The 19799-nt window shown below is 41.2% G+C and overlaps 1 protein-coding gene across 1 annotated transcript; it reads left to right on the top strand.

Annotated features, from left to right (window-relative positions):
• Positions 1-557: 557 nt before the first annotated feature.
• Positions 558-18523, top strand: jmy (junction mediating and regulatory protein, p53 cofactor). The gene is made up of 10 exons (XM_051878367.1): positions 558-1693; positions 8537-8710; positions 12025-12175; positions 12523-12692; positions 13087-13252; positions 13331-13518; positions 13592-13666; positions 16176-16262; positions 16340-16871; positions 17384-18523. Exons 1-10 carry the CDS (start codon positions 989-991, stop codon positions 17686-17688), a joined length of 2553 nt encoding a protein of 850 aa, XP_051734327.1. The 5' UTR covers positions 558-988; the 3' UTR covers positions 17689-18523.
• Positions 18524-19799: the final 1276 nt, after the last annotated feature.

Raw genomic sequence — 19799 nt, 5'->3', positions numbered from 1 at the left:
GTCATAATTATGACATAATAGACATAAAGTCATTATTTCGACTTTTTAATTTCATTTTTTTTTTAAATCTCATAATTATGACTTAATATGACATAATTTCGACGTTAACTCATATTTATTGACTTTTTAAGTCAATGTCAGCTTTTTAATTTCACAATTTTTTGTCACTCAGTAAATCATAATGTCGACTTTTATCATAATTTTGCCTTTTTACCTCAAGACTTGTCATAATTATGACTTTTTATGTAATAATTTCTACTTTTTAATGTCACGAATATGACTTTTAAATTCAGAATTATGATTTACCAAAGCATGATTTGTTTTCTTATGTAGCGGAAATGCTTCCATATAATCACACGTCACATAATTAATTATTCATGTGTGCCTGGTCACATGATGCGACTTTTATAGCTGCACCTTCATGAATTATTGATCAGAGAGAGAGAGATAAATCAGCTGTTTCATCGCTTTTGTCTTCACATTAGAGTACAAACTATGCAGTTGAAGCATCTTATGTTTTAATACAGACAACAAAGAAACTGACAAACAAAAACAAACAAACACAGCTGAGGGGGAAAACGGTGCACGAATTGAGCCACGACGCCACGACGACCACCGTGCGTCTCCTGCGCCTCTGATTGCATCATCACGCAGAGTGCGTGTCCCACGTGCAGATGTTTACGTCCTCCTCTCTGTGACGTCAGCGCCCAGTCGTCGTCGGATGAGAAACATTCGCGATGTTAAAGATGCGGATTAGCGGACAAAAGGCCTCGCAGGCGGCAGGTGACGCGACGCGCGCAGGTATGCCGCGCGAACGACGCGCGCGTTAACAGACGACAAAAACAGAGGGGAAATCGATGTTATTATCGGACGGTTTAAGTGTGCTCATCCGCGTCCGTTAGTCTGGCCTTTCTTCTACTCTATAGAGCGGATTCCGCGTGAACTCGGTCTCGGTTCGGGTTTCTTTGTTATTCGTTTGTCATTCGCGATGGAGGACGCGCTGGAGTCCGGATGGGTCTCGGTCCGACCGAATGTTTTCGAGGAGAAAGAGAAGCACAAGTTCGTCTTCATCGTCGCCTGGAACGAGATCGAAGGAAAGTTCGCCGTCACGTGCCACAACCGAACCGTCCAGAAACGGAGCGCCGCGCGGGACTCGCTGCTCGAGACGGCCGAGGGCGAGCTGACGGCGGACAAACCAGCGCGGGCCAGAGAGAGCCCGGGCCGAGAGCAAGCCAGCAGCAGGCCGGTGAAAAGTCCGAGCAAGAGCGCTGACCTGGAGCTGCTGGACGCGGCGGCGGCGGCGGAGGTCGCGGAGGATCCGGAGCTCAACCCGCGGGAGGACTTCAGCTGGGCCGGCCTCTTCTCGTTCCAGGACATGCGGGCCGCTCACCTGCAGCTGTGCGCCGTCAACTCGGACCTGGAGCCGTGTCTGCCCGCCTTCCCCGAGGAGCAGACGGCCGTGTGGTCGGTCCTGTTCGGCGTCCCGGAGATGCGCGCGCGAGACACGGAGGCGCTCTGCTTCCAGCTGCAGGTGTATCTGGGTCACGCGCTCGACACCTGCGGATGGAAGATCCTGTCTCAGGTTCTGTTTCCGGACAGCGACGATTCCGAGGAATATTACGAGAGTCTGAGCGAGCTGCGGCAGAAGGGCTACGAGGACGCGCTGCAGAGAGCCAAGAGACACCTGCAGCAGGTGAGACAGGCGCGCGCGCGGGTACCCGGATCTGAGTTCTGCTCGTTCACTTTAACATCATACAGTCAACTTATAGCGCCGCAAAATGTAACTGTATTATCGCACAGTTTGTTATATAAAGCTGGATATCTAGTATAAAGCAACTGCTTGATTGTTTATATCGTCACGAAATGTAACTATTATCGTCCAGCTCTAAGATAAATGCGACTAAAGGCTTGAAGATACTAAGATATTATAAACATTAACATGATCGTTTTCTGTAAGGCTGCTTTGAAACTGTGTATTGTGAAAAGCGCTATACACACAATCACACACACATATGCTCACACACTCACACACGTGTCATGACAGCTGAAGATCATACATGTGCATCAAACTTTTTTTTTTTTTTTTCATCTCTTATATATTTCATCAAGTATAAGTGGCTCTATATGAGGGAAATCTCTAAAAAAATGTAGTTAGGCTACGCTTTATTTTAAGGTGTAATTGTACAATTAAGTAGTGAGTAATATTAAGGGTTTGTGTTTGGTTTAGGGTTAGTTATATGTAATTATGTATAATTTATAGTTATTACTATAGTAACTACACGTGATGTGTAACAAGGACACTGTAAAATAAAGTGTTACCAACGTTTCAAATCCTCATCGACACTGAAATAACGCTGGTGTAGGATTTACTTTGAAACTATTTTCACTCAGAAATTGTTAGTAAATTTCATAAATAATTACAAAGAAATGGCGAGTAAACATGAAATTTGGATGTAGAAAGACTGAAATAGTATTTTCTTGAGAAAGCCAACTTACTGAAATGCTAATAAACTTATTATATTATTATATATAACTCCTAGAGCTTTAACTCTACAACCACCAAACTCGGCTCAGTCCTTCAAACTGTTCTGACTTAGTGTGCTGTATCTTTTCTAACTAATCTGACTTACGGTTTTCCTAAAAATGCTGATCAAAACTCGGAAAAATCCCATTGACGGAATGTTCAAATGAGCCAAGACTGTTCAAACTCCAACTGTCAAACTGTTCAAACTCCAACTGACAAAATTCAAATTTAAACTGCCAGAAGCCCATTAGCTTCTATTAAGCTGCCATTTTATGAACTATTTCTAAGCCATTGAGACTCATTCTATCTATCTATCTATCTGTCTGTCTGTCTATCTATCTGTCTATCTGTCTATCTATCTATCTATCTATCTGTCTATCTATCTGTCTGCCTGTCTGTCTTATTTTCTGATAGGTTGTATTACCTACAAAACATTCAAACTTTAAAACTATTTTAAACTTCAAACTGAAAACCTTCAAACTTCAAGCTTTTAAAACTTTTTTCAAACTTTCTGGTCTGCTTTCTCAAGCCAACTTCAAAGTTTGTCTGGACTAACTTTTTTCTAGTCTTTATTTACAACTTCTTCGCTTGAGTTTGTGTTTCCTGTCTCCCATGTTCGCGTGCGTATGAATGGAAGTGTAGTTTGAGCGGCCCTCGAGACGTCATGGAAAGGCTCCTGTGTGAATCGGAGAATATTCATCATCAGTGATTGAAGCTGCTTGTTATTATTGATTGACGTGACAGTCGACAACTCAGATATTAATAACTGGAGTGTTGAGCGATTTAGAGCTGCTCTGGGATGTGGGTGGAGCCTAAACACTTCCCCCGGTGTCACAGAGACGGCTCAACTCTAGTCCCAGACTAAAATGCATGTTTGAGCTGTTTTAATTGAGCTTTGATGTGTGTGTGTGTGTGTGTATGTGTGTGATAAGCTGTTTTAACTGAAAATTTCATGTTTACTTTTCACAGAACTTTGATTGTGCTGAGTGTGCACATTTTACAATATGTCAGTCTCATTGTTTTGTCTCAAGATGTTTTTTCTAGGGTATGTTTATAAAAGCTACTTAAATGTCCTAATTAAACTAATGTCTAATCCAGGCTTAATCTAAGCCCTGTCTGTGAAACCAGGCCTTAAAGTAGAACTAAACCTATAGTAAAGTAAGCCATGATGACGAGCCCACGTCAGTGTTCGGGGCTCCGGTCAGACGTGATTCTGACCCTCCACCATCAGCACACGGGTCACTGAACACCTAAACTACCATCTGTCAGCCGTTCAGCCCGAAACCTGATCCAGCATCAGCTGCTGCCGGCACAATGAGCGTGAGCCTGTCACACACACACACACACACACACACACACACACTAACATACACACACACTAACATACACACACACTAACGTGTCACTGCACACACTCATACACACTAGGCTTTCTACGATAGTCTGTGTTGACAGTGTTACCCGTGTTAAGCCGCAATTTTTTTATAGTAATAAAAGTAATTTAGTTCAGTTAGAGATCAATATAGCGTGAGCCGAACGAGAGTCGCAGCACAGATCAGATTTCATTTATCAGGAGAGTGAGGAGCTGACTGACGAGACGATGGCGGAAGATTTTTGGATTTTTGCAGTATTTGGGATTTAAACCCAGTGCTAATAGGGAACCAGCAAAGGATTAGTTGTGTTTATGTAATAATCAAGCAATTGGAGCTAATTTGACAGCGATAGTAAAATCCGCACGGGCATTCATAACGGTGCGTGTCTGCTGGCGCGGATCAGAGGAACGAGTGAAGGAATGTTGCGTTTGGGCTTCAGAAGTTGTGAAGTATCAGTTTGGAGTTGTTTATGTGGATCATACGGCTTAGTGCGATTAATCACAACGGCTGTGTTTTAATTCAGTAAATTTATGCGCTGTGTTTCAGAGTGAAGCTGTGTTCATTTACACGAGCAGATCGTGATCCGCCGGTCGAGATTGAGTCGCTTTAACCGGCATCTGTGACCCAAACATGCCAAACATCTTCAACTTATGATGAGAAGCTTTAAGGGCTGAAATAACATTTGAAAATGAAGATATTAAGACAATATTAGTGTTGTAATTTTACAGTTGTAATGTAAAATAAAATTCTGATTATATTATTTTTATTGTTTATATTATTAATTATTGTTATTCTTTCTTTATAGTTATATTGATATATAATCCCAGGCCAGCCCTACAAACAAGCACAGCAAACCTGGGGAAAAATATCAGAAAAATACAATCGCGATTAATTTTTTCCTCAAATCTGCAGCTGTAGTTTATAAATCTGAGCAGTTCCTGTTAGTCCAGTGAATGAAGCTCCGTCAGGACTGAATGATTGTGTGTTTGTTCCTGTGAAGTCCTCGTTACCATGGTGACACACACTCACCTGCACTAGTGATCCGTTCACACACACACACACACACACATTCTGCTATACGACACTAAACACACCTGAGCTGTTATTGCACTCTTATTAAATATGGAAACAATTCTTTTTTTATTTCCAGCTCAAATAACTGCAGTGTGATATAAGAGTTGGTCATAACAATCACAGGGCTGCTCATTTACATACAGTGGTGATGTCACCGGGGGCGGGGCTTTGATTGTGTTTGTTTCTCAAAGAGCTTCAGATGTTTTCTTTTGTGTTTGGCTGAAGAAATGATGACAGTGATCGTATCTGGCAGAAGCACAGCTAAAAATATCATCAGAAGTGTGTGTGTGTGTGTGTGTGTGTGGCAGTGTCGAGCGCTCTCATTGGTCGGTTTAGGTGTTTGTTTAAGTAGCATGTGTTTGTGATGGTGTCTGCGGTCACAGGGTCAAAGGTCATCTGTGTTGTCTTGACGGGTGGTGTCGGTGAAATACTGCCATATGTGTTTGTGTTTATTGTGTGTGTGTGTTGATGGGATGTTGTTTATTCACACTTCATATTAATGTGCAAATGTGTCATAAATACTGTAAACGTGAATAATGAGAGCAGCACACACACACACACACACACACACAAATGTGCAGCTCCTTCAGCCTGATGAACTTGTACAAATGATTCCCACGACAGACAGATCACATGACATCACTGCTGGCAGCCAATCAGGATGTTTTCCACAGTGACTCGTGTATCCTGTGCCAAAAACAGGAGAGCGGAGACAGGATGTGATGTCATAGCTCAAGGGGGTTTCCAGCATGAATAGAGTTAGTGAAAAACAACATTAGAAAAGTCCTGTATTCATCCATGTTCATCATCATCATCATCATCATCTCTGCTGTCCAAACTTTCACTCACCAAGAGCCATATCAGAGGAAACGCACAAACTGTTCAAAATTTTTTATTTTTTATTTTTTTTTTTAGGAAATTAATACTTTTATTCATCAAGAACGCATTAAATCGATCAAAAGTGACAACTTTGATCACAGGAATAAATTAGACTTTACTATATATTCACATAGAAAACAGCTGATTTACATTGTAATAATATTTCACAGTTTTACTGTATTTTTGATCAAATAAATGCAGCTTTGATGAGCAGAAGAGACTCTTTCAGAAACATTACAAAAATATGAATTAATCCAAACTTCTGAACACTTCATTAGAAACTCAACGTTACACACGATCAACTTGAACTTTCACTGATGTTACGAGTGATTCACAGTGTTGAAACTGATCTGGGTCATAATGTTATTAATAATAATATTTCTGTGGGGCTGATGGGATGTTATGGTTGTGAAATCACACAGAATGAATGTGCAGCAGGTGTGGATTCAAATCAGTCAGTTAAAGCAGGTGTGTGTGTACCTGCTGAACAACTGCAGCTCATCTGTGTCACATGACCGTCACATGTTCACTCTCAGATGTGCACACAACCGCCACCCACCGTCTCCACGGCGACCAGTCGTCAAGGTAAACAGAGGCTCAGTGTTGCAGATGAATGGATCAGTGTTTGACCCACTGGAGAGACGGACAGACGGGTCCATTCATCAGAACAGAGCACAACAAACAAAAGATTCATTTACTGACATGAGTGTGTGTTACTGACAGCTTCTCAACTGGACTCATTTGGTCAGTGTGTTGTTTTAATAAAGGGAGTTTTAGGCTTTGTGATGAAAAAAAGAATAGCCTACATTTACTGTGTAATAAAAACAGCACTCTTGTATTCTTATTGCTGACGCTGTTTTGATGTAAAGTGGAGCAACTCTGAGTCGACTCTGAAAATCCCGGAATTAAACACCCCGGTATACAGGGCTCTACGCTTACATTTATGAGATTAATGTGTTAAATAGAAAGTTTTGAACAGAAATATTAAATGATTTAAATAGCTGAAATGATTCTTTAAAAATGAAACTAAAACCGCCAGTAGGGGGCAGCAAGTCACTGAATCATTCAGTCAATCGATCTTTATGAATGGGTCATTGAATCATTGACTCACTAGATTCATTTGAAAACGCAGATTCATTCATGAACGAAATAACTGTTTGCTCAGAGATGTTCAGCTGTGATTTTTTTGGAACTATTTTCGTTTACGAAATGGAGCAAAATGTGACAATAAGTCACTTAATATTAACTTAATGTTTATTGAATTGTTGTATAAAATCTATATTACATTAGCAAACTCACTTTATAATCATTAAAAACTGCCACTCATCTAAGTTCATTGTGATCTCACAAACTTCGGTTGTAATCAATGAAGTTGTCTACTACGGAGTACACACATGACATGCAAGAAAACAATAGTAGGGAACGAAATAGTAAATAGTAATCAAATCGAGGGAACGAAATAGTAAATCGTGTGTACGATTTAGCAAATCGAGGGAACGAAATAGTAAATCGTGCATACGATTTATCAAATCGAGGGAATGAAATAGTAAATCGTGCGTACGATTTAGCAAATCGAGGGAACGAAATAGTAAATCGTGCGTACGATTTAGCAAATCGAGGGAACGAAATAGTAAATCGTGCACACGATTTAGCAAATCGAGGGAACGAAATAGTAAATGGTGTATACGATTTAGCAAATCAAGGGAACGAAATAGTAAATCAAGTATACGTTTTAGCAAATCGAGGGAACGAAATAGTAAATTGAGTATACGATTTAGCAAATCGAGGGAACAAAATAGTAAATCGTGCGTACGATTTAGCAAATCAAGGGAACGAAATAGTAAATTGAGTATACGATTTAGCAAATCAAGGGAACGAAATAGTAAATTGAGTATACGATTTAGCAAATCGAGGGAACAAAATAGTAAATCGTGCGTACGATTTAGCAAATCGAGGGAACGAAATAGTAAATCGAGTATACGATTTAGCAAATCGAGGGAACGAAATAGTAAATCGTGTATACGATTTAGCAAATCGAGGGAACGAAATAGTAAATCGAGTATACGATTTAGCAAATCGAGGGAACGAAATAGTAAATCGAGTATACGATTTAGCAAATCGAGGGAACGAAATAGTAAATCGAGTATACGATTTAGCAAATCGAGGGAACGAAATAGTAAATCGAGTATACGATTTAGCAAATCGAGGGAACGAAATAGTAAATCGTGCATATGTTTTAGTAAATCAAGGGAACGAAATAGTAAATCGAGGGAACAAAATAGTAAATCGTGCGTACGATTTAGCAAATCGAGGGAACGAAATAGTAAATCGAGTATACGATTTAGCAAATCGAGGGAACAAAATAGTAAATCGTGCGTACGATTTAGCAAATCAAGGGAACGAAATAGTAAATTGAGTATACGTTTTAGCAAATCGAGGGAGCGAAATAGTAAATCGTGCGCACAATTTTTTCTTTCTTGCATGTCATGTGCGGGGCTCTGTGGTCTAAACTGCACAACGAATCTTTTGTTTACATCGTGTCTGTACTTTGTTTGTTTCGCAAGCATTTATAACAGCACTGAACAAACTCCAGCGTTTTGAGCGGTGATTGGATTTTAACTTAAACGCCTCTGATTGGCCGTTGTGTTCAAGAAATCAACAGATATGTCTGGTGTTTATGTTGCAGCTGTTGGAGAAGCAGCGTGGCGTGGAGCGTATGGTGGAGCTGCTGCAGCTGTACGCCGAGCAGGACGAGGCGTATGGAGATCTGGTGGAGGCCACGACTGAGCTCTACCACTACCTGCTGCAGCCCTTCAGAGACATGAGGGAGCTGGCCATGCTGCGCAGACAGCAGATCAAGGTAACAGCTTCTGCTCATCACACACACACCTTATATGGTCTGAGCGGGGCGTGGCCTGCTCTCGTCTGTCTGTTGGCATGGCGACCGCCATATCCCATGAGTCTCTGCTCTAATCACATTAAGGGTTGAGAACTGTTGGATGGACAGTGATTTCAGGGTCACCCACAGAATTTCAACAGATTTTAACGTTTCACTGGATTCAAAATCGATTCACTAACACGACGAGACATGACAGAATCGATCAAAAATCACAACCAATCAGAAGAGCGTGTGGGCGGAGTCTCTCTGCAAGCGCACTGCACTCACAACCAAACACACACACACACACACAACACCTGTATGTAAATAACCTCTCGCTCCGTTTTTACAGTTTACCTGCTGACAAACTGACAATTCAGGTTTGTGTTCTGAGATCAGAGACACTTTCAAACCCTCATCATTCACACAAAACACACATGCAAATACTGCACACACACATTTGCATGCGTTTTGAGTGAATTATGGGTTTTGTAGTGAACACACACACACATCTCTGATCTGTAATCCACACATAATAAACCCCTGCAGACACGTTTACATAATAACGAAGACATTAATGAGGCTTTACATGTAATCATGTGACAGATGCTGATCATCAGGTTTGTATTTCATCAGTGTTTCTACGGAAGCGTCACACGAGTCAGTTTGAGTCAGATGAACATACGGTCACCGGCGCCACATGAATGAATGCATGAGGAGATGAATGAGTGACTGGGGCATTATGGGACGCCCAGATCGAGTGTCCGGTGAGCAGAGAGGTGCAGTGTGGGTATCGTATTTCCATACATGAATTAGACATGTGACGAGACGGACGTCAGTTCATGTAGATCTGCGCTTCTCAACCACTGGATTCCTTAAAACAAGATAAAACTGCTGAAAATTTGATCAAATAAATGCAGCCTTGAAGAGCAGAAGGGAGATCATTCAAAACATTAAAACATCAAAATGTACAGAAACTAGGAGAGTCGGCCCTTTAAATAATGTTGTGGACAAAAACAACAGAACAGGATCATAAAAATATCTCAATATAAGAATCTTCTGATTCATCTGTTCACTGCTGTGAGCAAATCATGAATCAGTGAGTTGAACTGAAGAACCAGATCAGTCAGATTTGTGAACAAATCTTCAGAAAGGTTCATTGAAAACCTCCGACTCAAATGTTCATGAATCGGGCATATTCCTTCTCTCATGAACTCTCACAGTGAATCATTCTGATCAGTCAAATCAATAAAGTTACTGAATATTAAGTGATTTTAAATACAAACCCTCAGAAGAAACGAGAGAGAAGCAGGTTTACAGTGTCATGAGGGTGAAATCATGAGTGAACGAACACTTTTAATGCTTCACAAGCAGTTCTTTTTCTTCTCATCAGCGTATCCTTCATTTGACATCATCAGACCATGTGAGTAGGCGATGGGCGTCAGTGAGATCAGGATATTTCCAGCATGACGTGATTCTGATGCGTCTCACAGGACTGTGTGTGTGTGTGTGTACTGTACGACACAGCAGCATCTGGTTCACATTATTCTCCTCAGTGTATATATATATATATATACACACACACACACACACAGTTAAGTGTGCAGGAAGCGTCTCACGCTGGAAACTCCAGTCAGTAAATGTCCCTATTATTATCCTAGTTTTGTTCTGGAGTCTCCTACAACAGGTTCACATGCGTCCAAGATCAAAAACACTTTAATTTTCTCATAATATCCACTGCAGCATCAGCTCTTTTCTCTCAGTGTCTGAAACGCTTCGATCAAGTATTCGGTCTCTCTAAACCCCGCCTCTCTGAGAGCTGCTCTGCTCTGATTGGTCAGAATCCAAACGCTCATTATCATATCTGAATCTCAGCTCTTGATTCACAGTGATACGAACAGTAACGATGGTGTCGGGTTTTACCGTATCAATCTCATCAAAGTGGATTTTGCTTTGGCAGCAGAAAACAGCGTCTTCTCGACATGAACAACACGAACCAAACTCTTCCAGTCTCAGATACAACTACAGTGATTGAGGGCAGGGCAAAGAGACGCTGTTCGTGGACAGCCAATGGGCTGGCATTATGCAAATTAGTTACAGGTTCAGCAGAGCTTTTACATTCACAAACAGCTTTATTACACACTACATGAAAGGTAATGTTTGAAAAAGCATAATTGCGGCACTTTAAGCAGTCTGAAGCTTGTTCACAGACGCACTGCATCACTGTAGTGACCCGGTGTGTGTGTGTGTGTGTGTGTGTGTTGTAGAGGTCAGTCACAGTATTTCAATAGTGATGAACACACAACAACAAACACAACATGACCGCTGGAGTCTGATTCACCAACAAATGACTTTCATGAGCTGACTCTTTTGAATGAATCACTCAGAATGTCTCCCGAATCAGTTTCGAACAATGACTTGATTCTGTTGAGATTCTTCGGGAGACTGTCGGCACTGTGTGTGCGTGTGTGTTTCTCACCTGCTGCTTGTGTCTGTTAGGCAGGAACGGTTTGTGTGTGTTTGGATAATAATCAGATCTCGGATGTCCTGATGATGTCACACACTGCCTGAAAAACACAAAGGTCACCGCCAATGAGATATGGTGATATGTGCAATATTGACAAAAAATGATATTTTCTGTGATTTCGTTGATAACGATAATTAGTTGATATTTTGCCGAGTGTTTTTGTGCTGATTTCCAGGGGCATTTATAGCTTTAAGGCCAATTTTAACCTTATTAGATGTTCTTATTAGAATTCAAATGATTCGTTCAAACAGCTATGGAAGCTTGTTTTCTGCCACAGAATAAAAAAAAAAAAAAAAAAGTAATTCTGACTTTTTATCTCACATTTCTGACTATTTTTCAGAATTGTGAAATATAAGCTTGCAAGTGCAAGAAATAAAATACCTTTTTATTTTTATTCCATGGTGGAAACAAGCTTCAATAAACAGCTGAATCATTCTGCCATTGAATCGTTCAAAACATGGATCAATTCAGTAACGAAGCACCGCTGTGGGAATTCTTGTTGACAAAATAAAAACATTGTGTCTAAAATCTCAGAATGTTGACTTATTCTTTATTGAACAGTTTTATAAAATCAATATGACATTCAGGAAAAACACACTGCTCGTGTGACATCACTAAACTAAATCATTTGATTGATATATAAAACTCTTGGGTGAAAATGTACGTCTTACATTTTGGGTTCATTCTAAAGGCCGTTCACACCAGAGACGATAACCATAATGACAGAGGAACCTGTGTGTGTGTGTGTGTGTGTGTGTGTGTGTGTCAGATCTCGCTGCAGACGGAGCGTCTGGGCCCGCGGCGCGTCGACTCTCTGCGCAGGGAGGATGAGGACTGGCAGAGGAAGGCTCACGCCGCCGTGCTCTCCATACAGGACCTGACCGTCAAATACTTCGAGACCACCGCACGCGCTCAGAAAGGTGCTGACACGTCACGTGATCACGTCCTGCTCTCAGTGTAAAGAGTTCAAGCACAAACATGTTCACTGATGGTGAAGAGACCTTAAATCAGGCCACTAGGGGGCCTCGGCACACTCTCTTCATATCATCACAAAATATCACTATATTATCGTCCAGCTCTAATCTGCTCTGAGATTATTATAAACAACATCATGATTTTCTGTAAAGCTGCTTTGAAACAATGTGTTTCTATTCAAATTCAACTGACTTCTATTTTATGAATAATTCATTTTATGTGATTAATTTACTACATTGCCACAGCTCTGTCATTACAGCAGACGGATCAGAGTTTCTCTCTCTCTCTCCAGTGATGTACGAGCGCATGCGGGCCGACCAGAGGAAGTTTGGGAAGGCTGCGTGGGGAGCGGCAGTGGAGCGCATGGAGAAACTACAGTACGCCGTCTCCAAGGAGACACTGCAGCTGATGCGTGCCAAAGAGATCTGCCTGGAACAGAGGAAACACGGCCTGAGAGAGGAGGTGCCCCACACACACACACACACACACACACACACAGGTTTGTTTTTGTGAATTATGGGGTCATTCCATAGGCGTAATGGTGTTTATACTGTACAAACTGTATTTTCTCTCCTCCTACACTACCCCTAACCCTACCCATCACAGGAAACTGCACTTTTACTTTCTCACAAAAACTCATTCTGTATGATTTATAAGCCTTTTGAAAAATGGGGACATGGAGTAATGTTCTCATAATTCACCCTCTCCTTGTAATACCTATGTCATACCCATGTCATTATACACATTTGTGTCCTGATATGTCACAAACACACACACACACACACACACACTAGTGTTCAAGATCCATGATTCACCATATGTTGATAAGACATGTGACACTGGTCTGCTCTCTCAGATGCAGGGTCTGCAGGACGGAGAGGACGCTATGGTGCGTCTGGACCAGCTGGAGGCGCTGTACTACGAGCTTCAGCTGCAGCTGTACGAGATCCAGTTCGAGATCCTGAAGTATGAGGAGCTGCTGCTGACGGCACAGCTGCAGAGTCTGCGCAGACAGATGAGCGGTGAGCGTCTGTCCGTCCTCACGCGTCTGCGCAGCTGCGGCGCTCTCTCCTCATGTGTGTGTGTGTGTGTGTGTGCAGAGAGGCAGGAGGAGGTGGTTTACTACGACACGTACGAGAGCCCCGACGCCATGAAGGCCACCGACGACCCCTCGACCCCTCTGACCCCTCCCAGAGACGACGTGGCCAAGCTCCAGCAGAGGACGCGGCAGCTGGAGGCGCGCAGGGGCCGCATCACCGCCAAGAAAGCCTACCTCAAAAACAAGAAGGTGAGAGAGAGACTGGAGAACATGAACATGCAGACGAGATCAACCGGACTGACCACTGACACTTTATTCTCAGGAAATCTGCATCATCAATCACACGCAGAAGCGGCAGGGCGGCCCGGACTGCGTTTCCCATCGAGCTTTTCTGCAGGTGAGAGTCAAACAGAACATCACAGACCTCATGATCATCAGGGGTTTCAAACACGCAAGAGCGCTGGGGAAATGTGGAGAGGAAAACTGGGTAAACATGCTAGCGTGTCGGCGCTGATAGCCTCGTGGGCAGCACCGACATACAGTGCAGTTGTGCTTCGGGCGTCCCGATTTCGAGTCCCGGCTCGTGGACCTTTCCCGATCCCGTCCCCCTCTCTTTCTCTCCGACTTCACTTCCTGTCAACTTACTGTCATAATAAAGGCAAAAACACCAATTTTTTTTTATTTTTTATGTTAGAATAATAAAAAAATAAACATTAGATTACAATAAATAAATAATGAATGAAAAAATGAGCTAAGCAAAATTGTAAATATTAGATTAAATAAGAAAATAAATATATAAATGAGAAAATAAATTATGTATTTAGTACAGTGCTATAATGAATGAGTAGAAAAAAGTAATAATTAACCAAATAATATTCAGACATATTTATAACATTAATTTTTCACAATATAATTTGGGCCTTTATACAAGAAACTATCGTTGCCTTTTAACCCTCCTAATGCATTCTGGTCCCTTTTGACCCGGAAGAGGTACATAAAAATATTTTAAAAATCCAGTGTTTAGTACAAAAATGAAACTTTGGATGTGTCAAAATACACATCATTAATTTTATCTGATTTTTTAAAATAAAATGGTTATATCTACATTTTTTTAACTAAATTGTTACACTTTTTGCGTTTGGTCGGTTTTGACCCAAAAGTGAACTGTGGCTTTACACACGAAAATATGCTGAATTATTATTATTATTATTATTATTTATTATTATATCTATTAGTTAGATTTGTCTCAAATTACTCCTGTAAAATACATTTATCCTCTTTCCTACACACACACACACACACACACATTATGTGTTTCCAACTGGGACTTAATTTTGTTTATAAACATGCTTACATTAAAATGACAAATTAAATGAATGTCTGTTTGTAGATCAAAAACCAAATAGTGTAAATATGAAAAAGGAAAGAGGATTTGGACAAGAAGTCACTCTGCTGCCCCCTACTGATGAACCACTGCAGCATGAAAATGAGATTCAGGCTGTTTATCATCTGAAAGTAAAAGTTTGTACAAATAAACGGAATATATTTAGTTTGAAAACATTTCAGAGTAATTCTGATGTTGTTTTGTTAGAAAAAGAATGTGTAGTTTTCATAAATTTAGACTGTTCAGTGGGTTAGGGTGGAATTTAATTAAATTTGTTGAAGTCAGAGTTCATACAGGTAATTCTCACATTATGTGTTCTTATAAATTTCATATTATCAAATAAAATTTCTCATTATATATAAAAGTATATATTTTCTTTAATCATACTGGTTTTTGCTGTAGTTCTTGTAACATTTTAATTTTCAAAGAATTTCTTAATTTTTTTAATTAATGGGGGTAAATGAAGTAATATCATGGTAAAAACTGGGGCTGGGACAATCAGTCATTGCAATAAATCGAGAAATGATTCTGGATCGATTCTGAAATTTCCCAAATGCATCGTGATTCTCTCAAATCGATTCTAAGCTTAGTTTTCAACAGCAGATGGCGCTGCGTGCTTTAGAAACCACCTATAAAATAATCCCTTCTGTAAAATAATCATTCATAAAGTTCTAAAAGGTTGAAGTGAATCACAAGGTGTGGCTGTTTACATTAATCTCGCGTCATAAAAGCATTCTGAGGTGCAGGTACATAGCCGAACGCACGAGCGCTCTTCTTCATGAGCATTTGACCGTGTGGTTAAAAACTAGAGCGCCATCTGCTGTTAAATCTAAGCTCAGAATCGATTCAAGAGAGAATCGCGATGCATTCGGGAAATCTCAGAATCGATCCAGAATTATTTCTCGATTTATTGCAATGGTTTATTGTCCCAGGCTCCCAGCCCTAGTAAAAACATGGTAACATTCAAACTTTTGTGCATTCACTCATTAGTGAGAGGTTACTGATCAGATTCAAGATGGTTTCAGTTGAAAAATATTAGGATATGACTGTTTTATAAGCTTATGCTCCACCCAGGAGTGCAATGTGTGTAAACTCTTTAATGCATTATGAGCAGTGTTGGGGAGTTAACTCATTACAAGTAACTTGAGTGAGATTACTTTTTCAAGTAACCAGTAAGGTAACGCATTACTTTTTCAATTCACAACAAAATATCTAAGTTACTTTTTCACATTTACTGACTGACAGCTCTCCTGACCCCATGCTGAGAGAAATATTGTATTGTATATCAAGTATTGTAGTTCTAGACTAAATGAGAGCATGCATTTACTCATCTCACATTCAGGATTCCTCAAAGTGAATAAAAACAGTGAAATGCAATCGCAGAATTACATGCAAACCTGTAATAATTAACCATATTACACAAATTTAATCTCACTTTATTAACCAATGTATTTGTGGCTGACCTTCAATTATCTAATTCCACCATACTAATAAACAAAAATTACCTGCCGTGTGTCCGCAGGAGGAAGAGGAGGAGGAGGAGCAGCGGCTCTCCAGAGTCAGTCAGGAGAGACAGAAGACGCTGGACCGCCTGCGCAGCTTCAAACAGGTCAGACAAAACACAGAAATACACATCATCACTCTGAGCTTTGATCGAGATGCTGATTGGTCTCCTGCTTCATGCAGCGTTACCCGGGTCAGGTGACTCTGAAGTCCACACGTCTGCGTATGGCGTACTCCAGAAAGAAGGCGGGAGCGAGCGTCAGGCCGGAGCAGCCGCAGATGCAGGCCGCTAGCGTGCAGACGGACGACGCTCCGGCTCCGTTAGAACATTCAGCTGCGGTGCCGGAGCTGCGCAGGCCTGACAGCTTCCTGTCGCTGCCCCCGATGGGCGGAGCTGTCGCTGAGGCTCCGCCTCCGGACTCGCACGCATCACTTCCTCCTGCCAGAGAGCTGCTGCTGCTGGACTCCTCCACCTCGCCCATCTCCCCTCCACCTCCTCCTCCTCCTCCTCCTCCACCTCCTCCTCCGCCGCCTCCCTCTCTGGAGGAGACGCCCGCCGACGGCCCGGCTCAGACGCGGAGCCCCGTGCGGCAGCCGGACGCAGAGAGTCCTCTCGGGCCGTTCACCGCGCGCTTCTTCGACAGCAGTCAGCTGCTGAACGCCAGGAAGAAGCTGAGGAAGACCGCGTCTCTGGAGTCCAACCAGTGGAGGAGAGGTGAGGTCACTTCCTGTCAAAGTTAGAAGGCTTTCACACTGGCAGTGTAGTTACATGAAAAAATGGTCGCATGAAAAAATGCTGTCACGTGACCCAGGAGATCAGCGCGGTACAAACCCGAGACTCCCATGATTCCACACTCATTCACGCATCATCAAGCTATGACCTCTAGTGGCCAAACTTACATACTGTTCCTTTAAATCTGGCCAATTTAAAGGGGTGGTTGATTATGATTTGACAATTAAACTTCAGTCAGTGTGTAATGTTGCTGTTTGAGCATAAACAACATCTGTTAACAACAGTGTTTTTATGTCATATTCCAGAATTCGCATAAAAATAGGTGGATGGAAACACAGCTAGTGTTTCTGAGCTGAATAATAGTGAGCCAATGATCAACCAGATCCAAAAAGAACACAAAACCCTAACAAAAACAAGACTGAATAACACAACGAGAGATATATAAGATTTATGGTCATTTTTTGGGAACACTGAGGTGTGTGTTGTGTCCGCAGCGAGCTCCCCGATGGACGAGGTTCTGGCCAGTCTGAAGCGCGGCAGTTTCCACCTGCGGAAGGCCGAGCTGCGCGTGCTGGCGCCGGATCCGGACGAGGACGACGGGAACAACATCCTGGCTCAGATACGCAAGGGCGTGAAGCTGCGTAAAGTGCGCAGACAGGAGCGCTGCAGGGGGATGATGGCGGACGCGGCCGACCCGCTGACCCGCTCCATCCACGAGGCTCTGAGACGCATCAAAGAGGCTTCGCCCGAGTCCGAGTCGGAGGACGAGACGCCGCCCTGCACCGACTGGGAGAGCTGAAGCGTGTGTGTGTGTGTGTGTGTGTGTGTGTTTACCTCACAGATCTCCACTGAACACAGACGTCCGTCTGAGTCTTTATTCCAGTTATTACTCGTTCATTCACTTTGATCTTTTTTCTTTTTGTCTTCATGTGTGACAGCAGGAGGAGAGACGGGGCCGCCCGTCACCTGCCGTTCATCAGCATTATCGTCTCTCATTTATCGTCTTGTAGCTTCATTTATCTCGCCATATGAATAAACTTGATTTATTACTGTCATTTTCCCGTCTGTCCGGCACTGAAACATCCGTAGTCTCATTCCGCTCACGTGTTTAATGAAGGTTCACGTGAAAACCCGAATCATGACACGACGTTTACCCACAATGCTGTTCTGGGACAGACTCCTTTACCAGACACTGCGGTGTATTTTTACGTTTTTCATCACGTGTACTGTATTTAGCTTTTGATATTATTTGTTTTAATCATATTAATTGTTCTGTATGTTCTATGCATTCTTACTTGGTCAATCAAACCGTATTCCCGCTGAAACACTACAGTCGTGAGCGATCCTCAACTCACTCGACATGTGCAATATTATATTAGGAACTGAAAACCGTGTAAAATATCAAGTGTAACAGACCGCAGATCCATCGCATGTTTGCCTAGAGGACACCTGTATTTATTGAGTTCAACTAAATATTTAAATATGTAAAGCAATATCATAAAATGTACAATGATTTTTTTTCTTTGAAAATTCAATTTTGCTTTTACTCAGCTTTTCCAAACATTGTACTCCTAATAGTTATTTTAAATTTGCATTTTGCCCCTTACATAAATAAAGATTCAAAACAAACTGTCCTGTGTGTGTGTGTGTGTGTGTGTGTTACTGGTGGAATATCATTAGTGTGAGTTCAGTCAATGACACTAACTGACCACTGGGTGGCGCTGACGTCATCTGCTGATCATCTTTGTCAGTAGGGGGTGCGTCTTATCCTGCATGCAGATGAATTAATATTATTAATGGACCTGAACTGACATGAACAGTTGTGTTTTAATTAATTAACATTATCAAAGATGAATAAATACTGACACACGTGTTGCTCATTGTTAGTTAATGTATTAATGTTCACTATTGGCACCTTACTGTAAAGTGTTTCCTGTTTTTGCTCGCTATTTCTAATATGGATGTAAACCTGATTTAGTGTCTCATTATGAATAATTCATTTACTCGTCATCATGTCGATCCAAACCTTTTCTCCAGTGGAACATAAAGCAGATGTTTAGCAGGAAGTTCAAACAAACAGCTCCAGAAACAACACAAAAACACAGAGATATCATCTCACCATAACAGTCCTCCATATGATCTGTATTCCTTCTGAAGTCACATGACTGATTCATGTGAGGACCAGAGGAAAAGTGCCACATTTGAACACAAACAGACGTGAGACTCGAGAGCGTGAATCTCAAACACGTCAGGTCCCCAAACCAAAGAAAAATTAAAAAGAACTAAATATATTGCAGCCTATTTCTGAAGATGAAGCTACAGTGAGATTCAGACCACAGTAACGAGTCGAGGAGGAAATGTGCTGAACGTCATGAAAATAGTGTCACAAAACAATCCATATAGTTTCTTATTTTTCTTGCCATTGGGACGTGAAATATATGGAAGCTTGTTCCTGCCAATGAGATAAAAAAGTAATATCTCATAATTAGGACTTTTGCAACTTTTTAAATCTCACAATTTTTTTCAAAACTTTTTTTCTTGCAATTTTGAGTTTATAATTCGGACTTTTTAACTCATAATTGCACGTTTATTTCACGCAATTGTGACAAAAAAGTTAAATTATTTGATAAAAAGTCGCAATTGCAAGAAAGTTAAAATGGATAAAAAGTCACAATTGAGGGAAAAAAGTTAAAATGTTTGATAAAAAGTTGCAATTGTGAGAAAAAAGTTGCAATTGCAAGAAAGTTGAAATTGCAAGATGAAATGTCACAATTGAAAAATGTTAAAATGTTAAAATTGATAAAAAGTCGCAATTTCAAGAAAAATGTTAAAATTGTTTGATAGAAAGTCACAATTGTGAGAAAAAAGTTAAAATTTTAAGATAAGTTGAAATTGCGAGAAAGTTAATTG

The sequence above is a fragment of the Ctenopharyngodon idella genome, chromosome 21 (genome assembly GCF_019924925.1).
Source record: "Ctenopharyngodon idella isolate HZGC_01 chromosome 21, HZGC01, whole genome shotgun sequence".
In the NCBI taxonomy this organism is placed as follows: Eukaryota; Metazoa; Chordata; class Actinopteri; order Cypriniformes; family Xenocyprididae; genus Ctenopharyngodon; species Ctenopharyngodon idella.
Note: the sequence above shows the minus strand (reverse complement) of the source record. Positions and strands in the feature narration are given on the sequence as shown.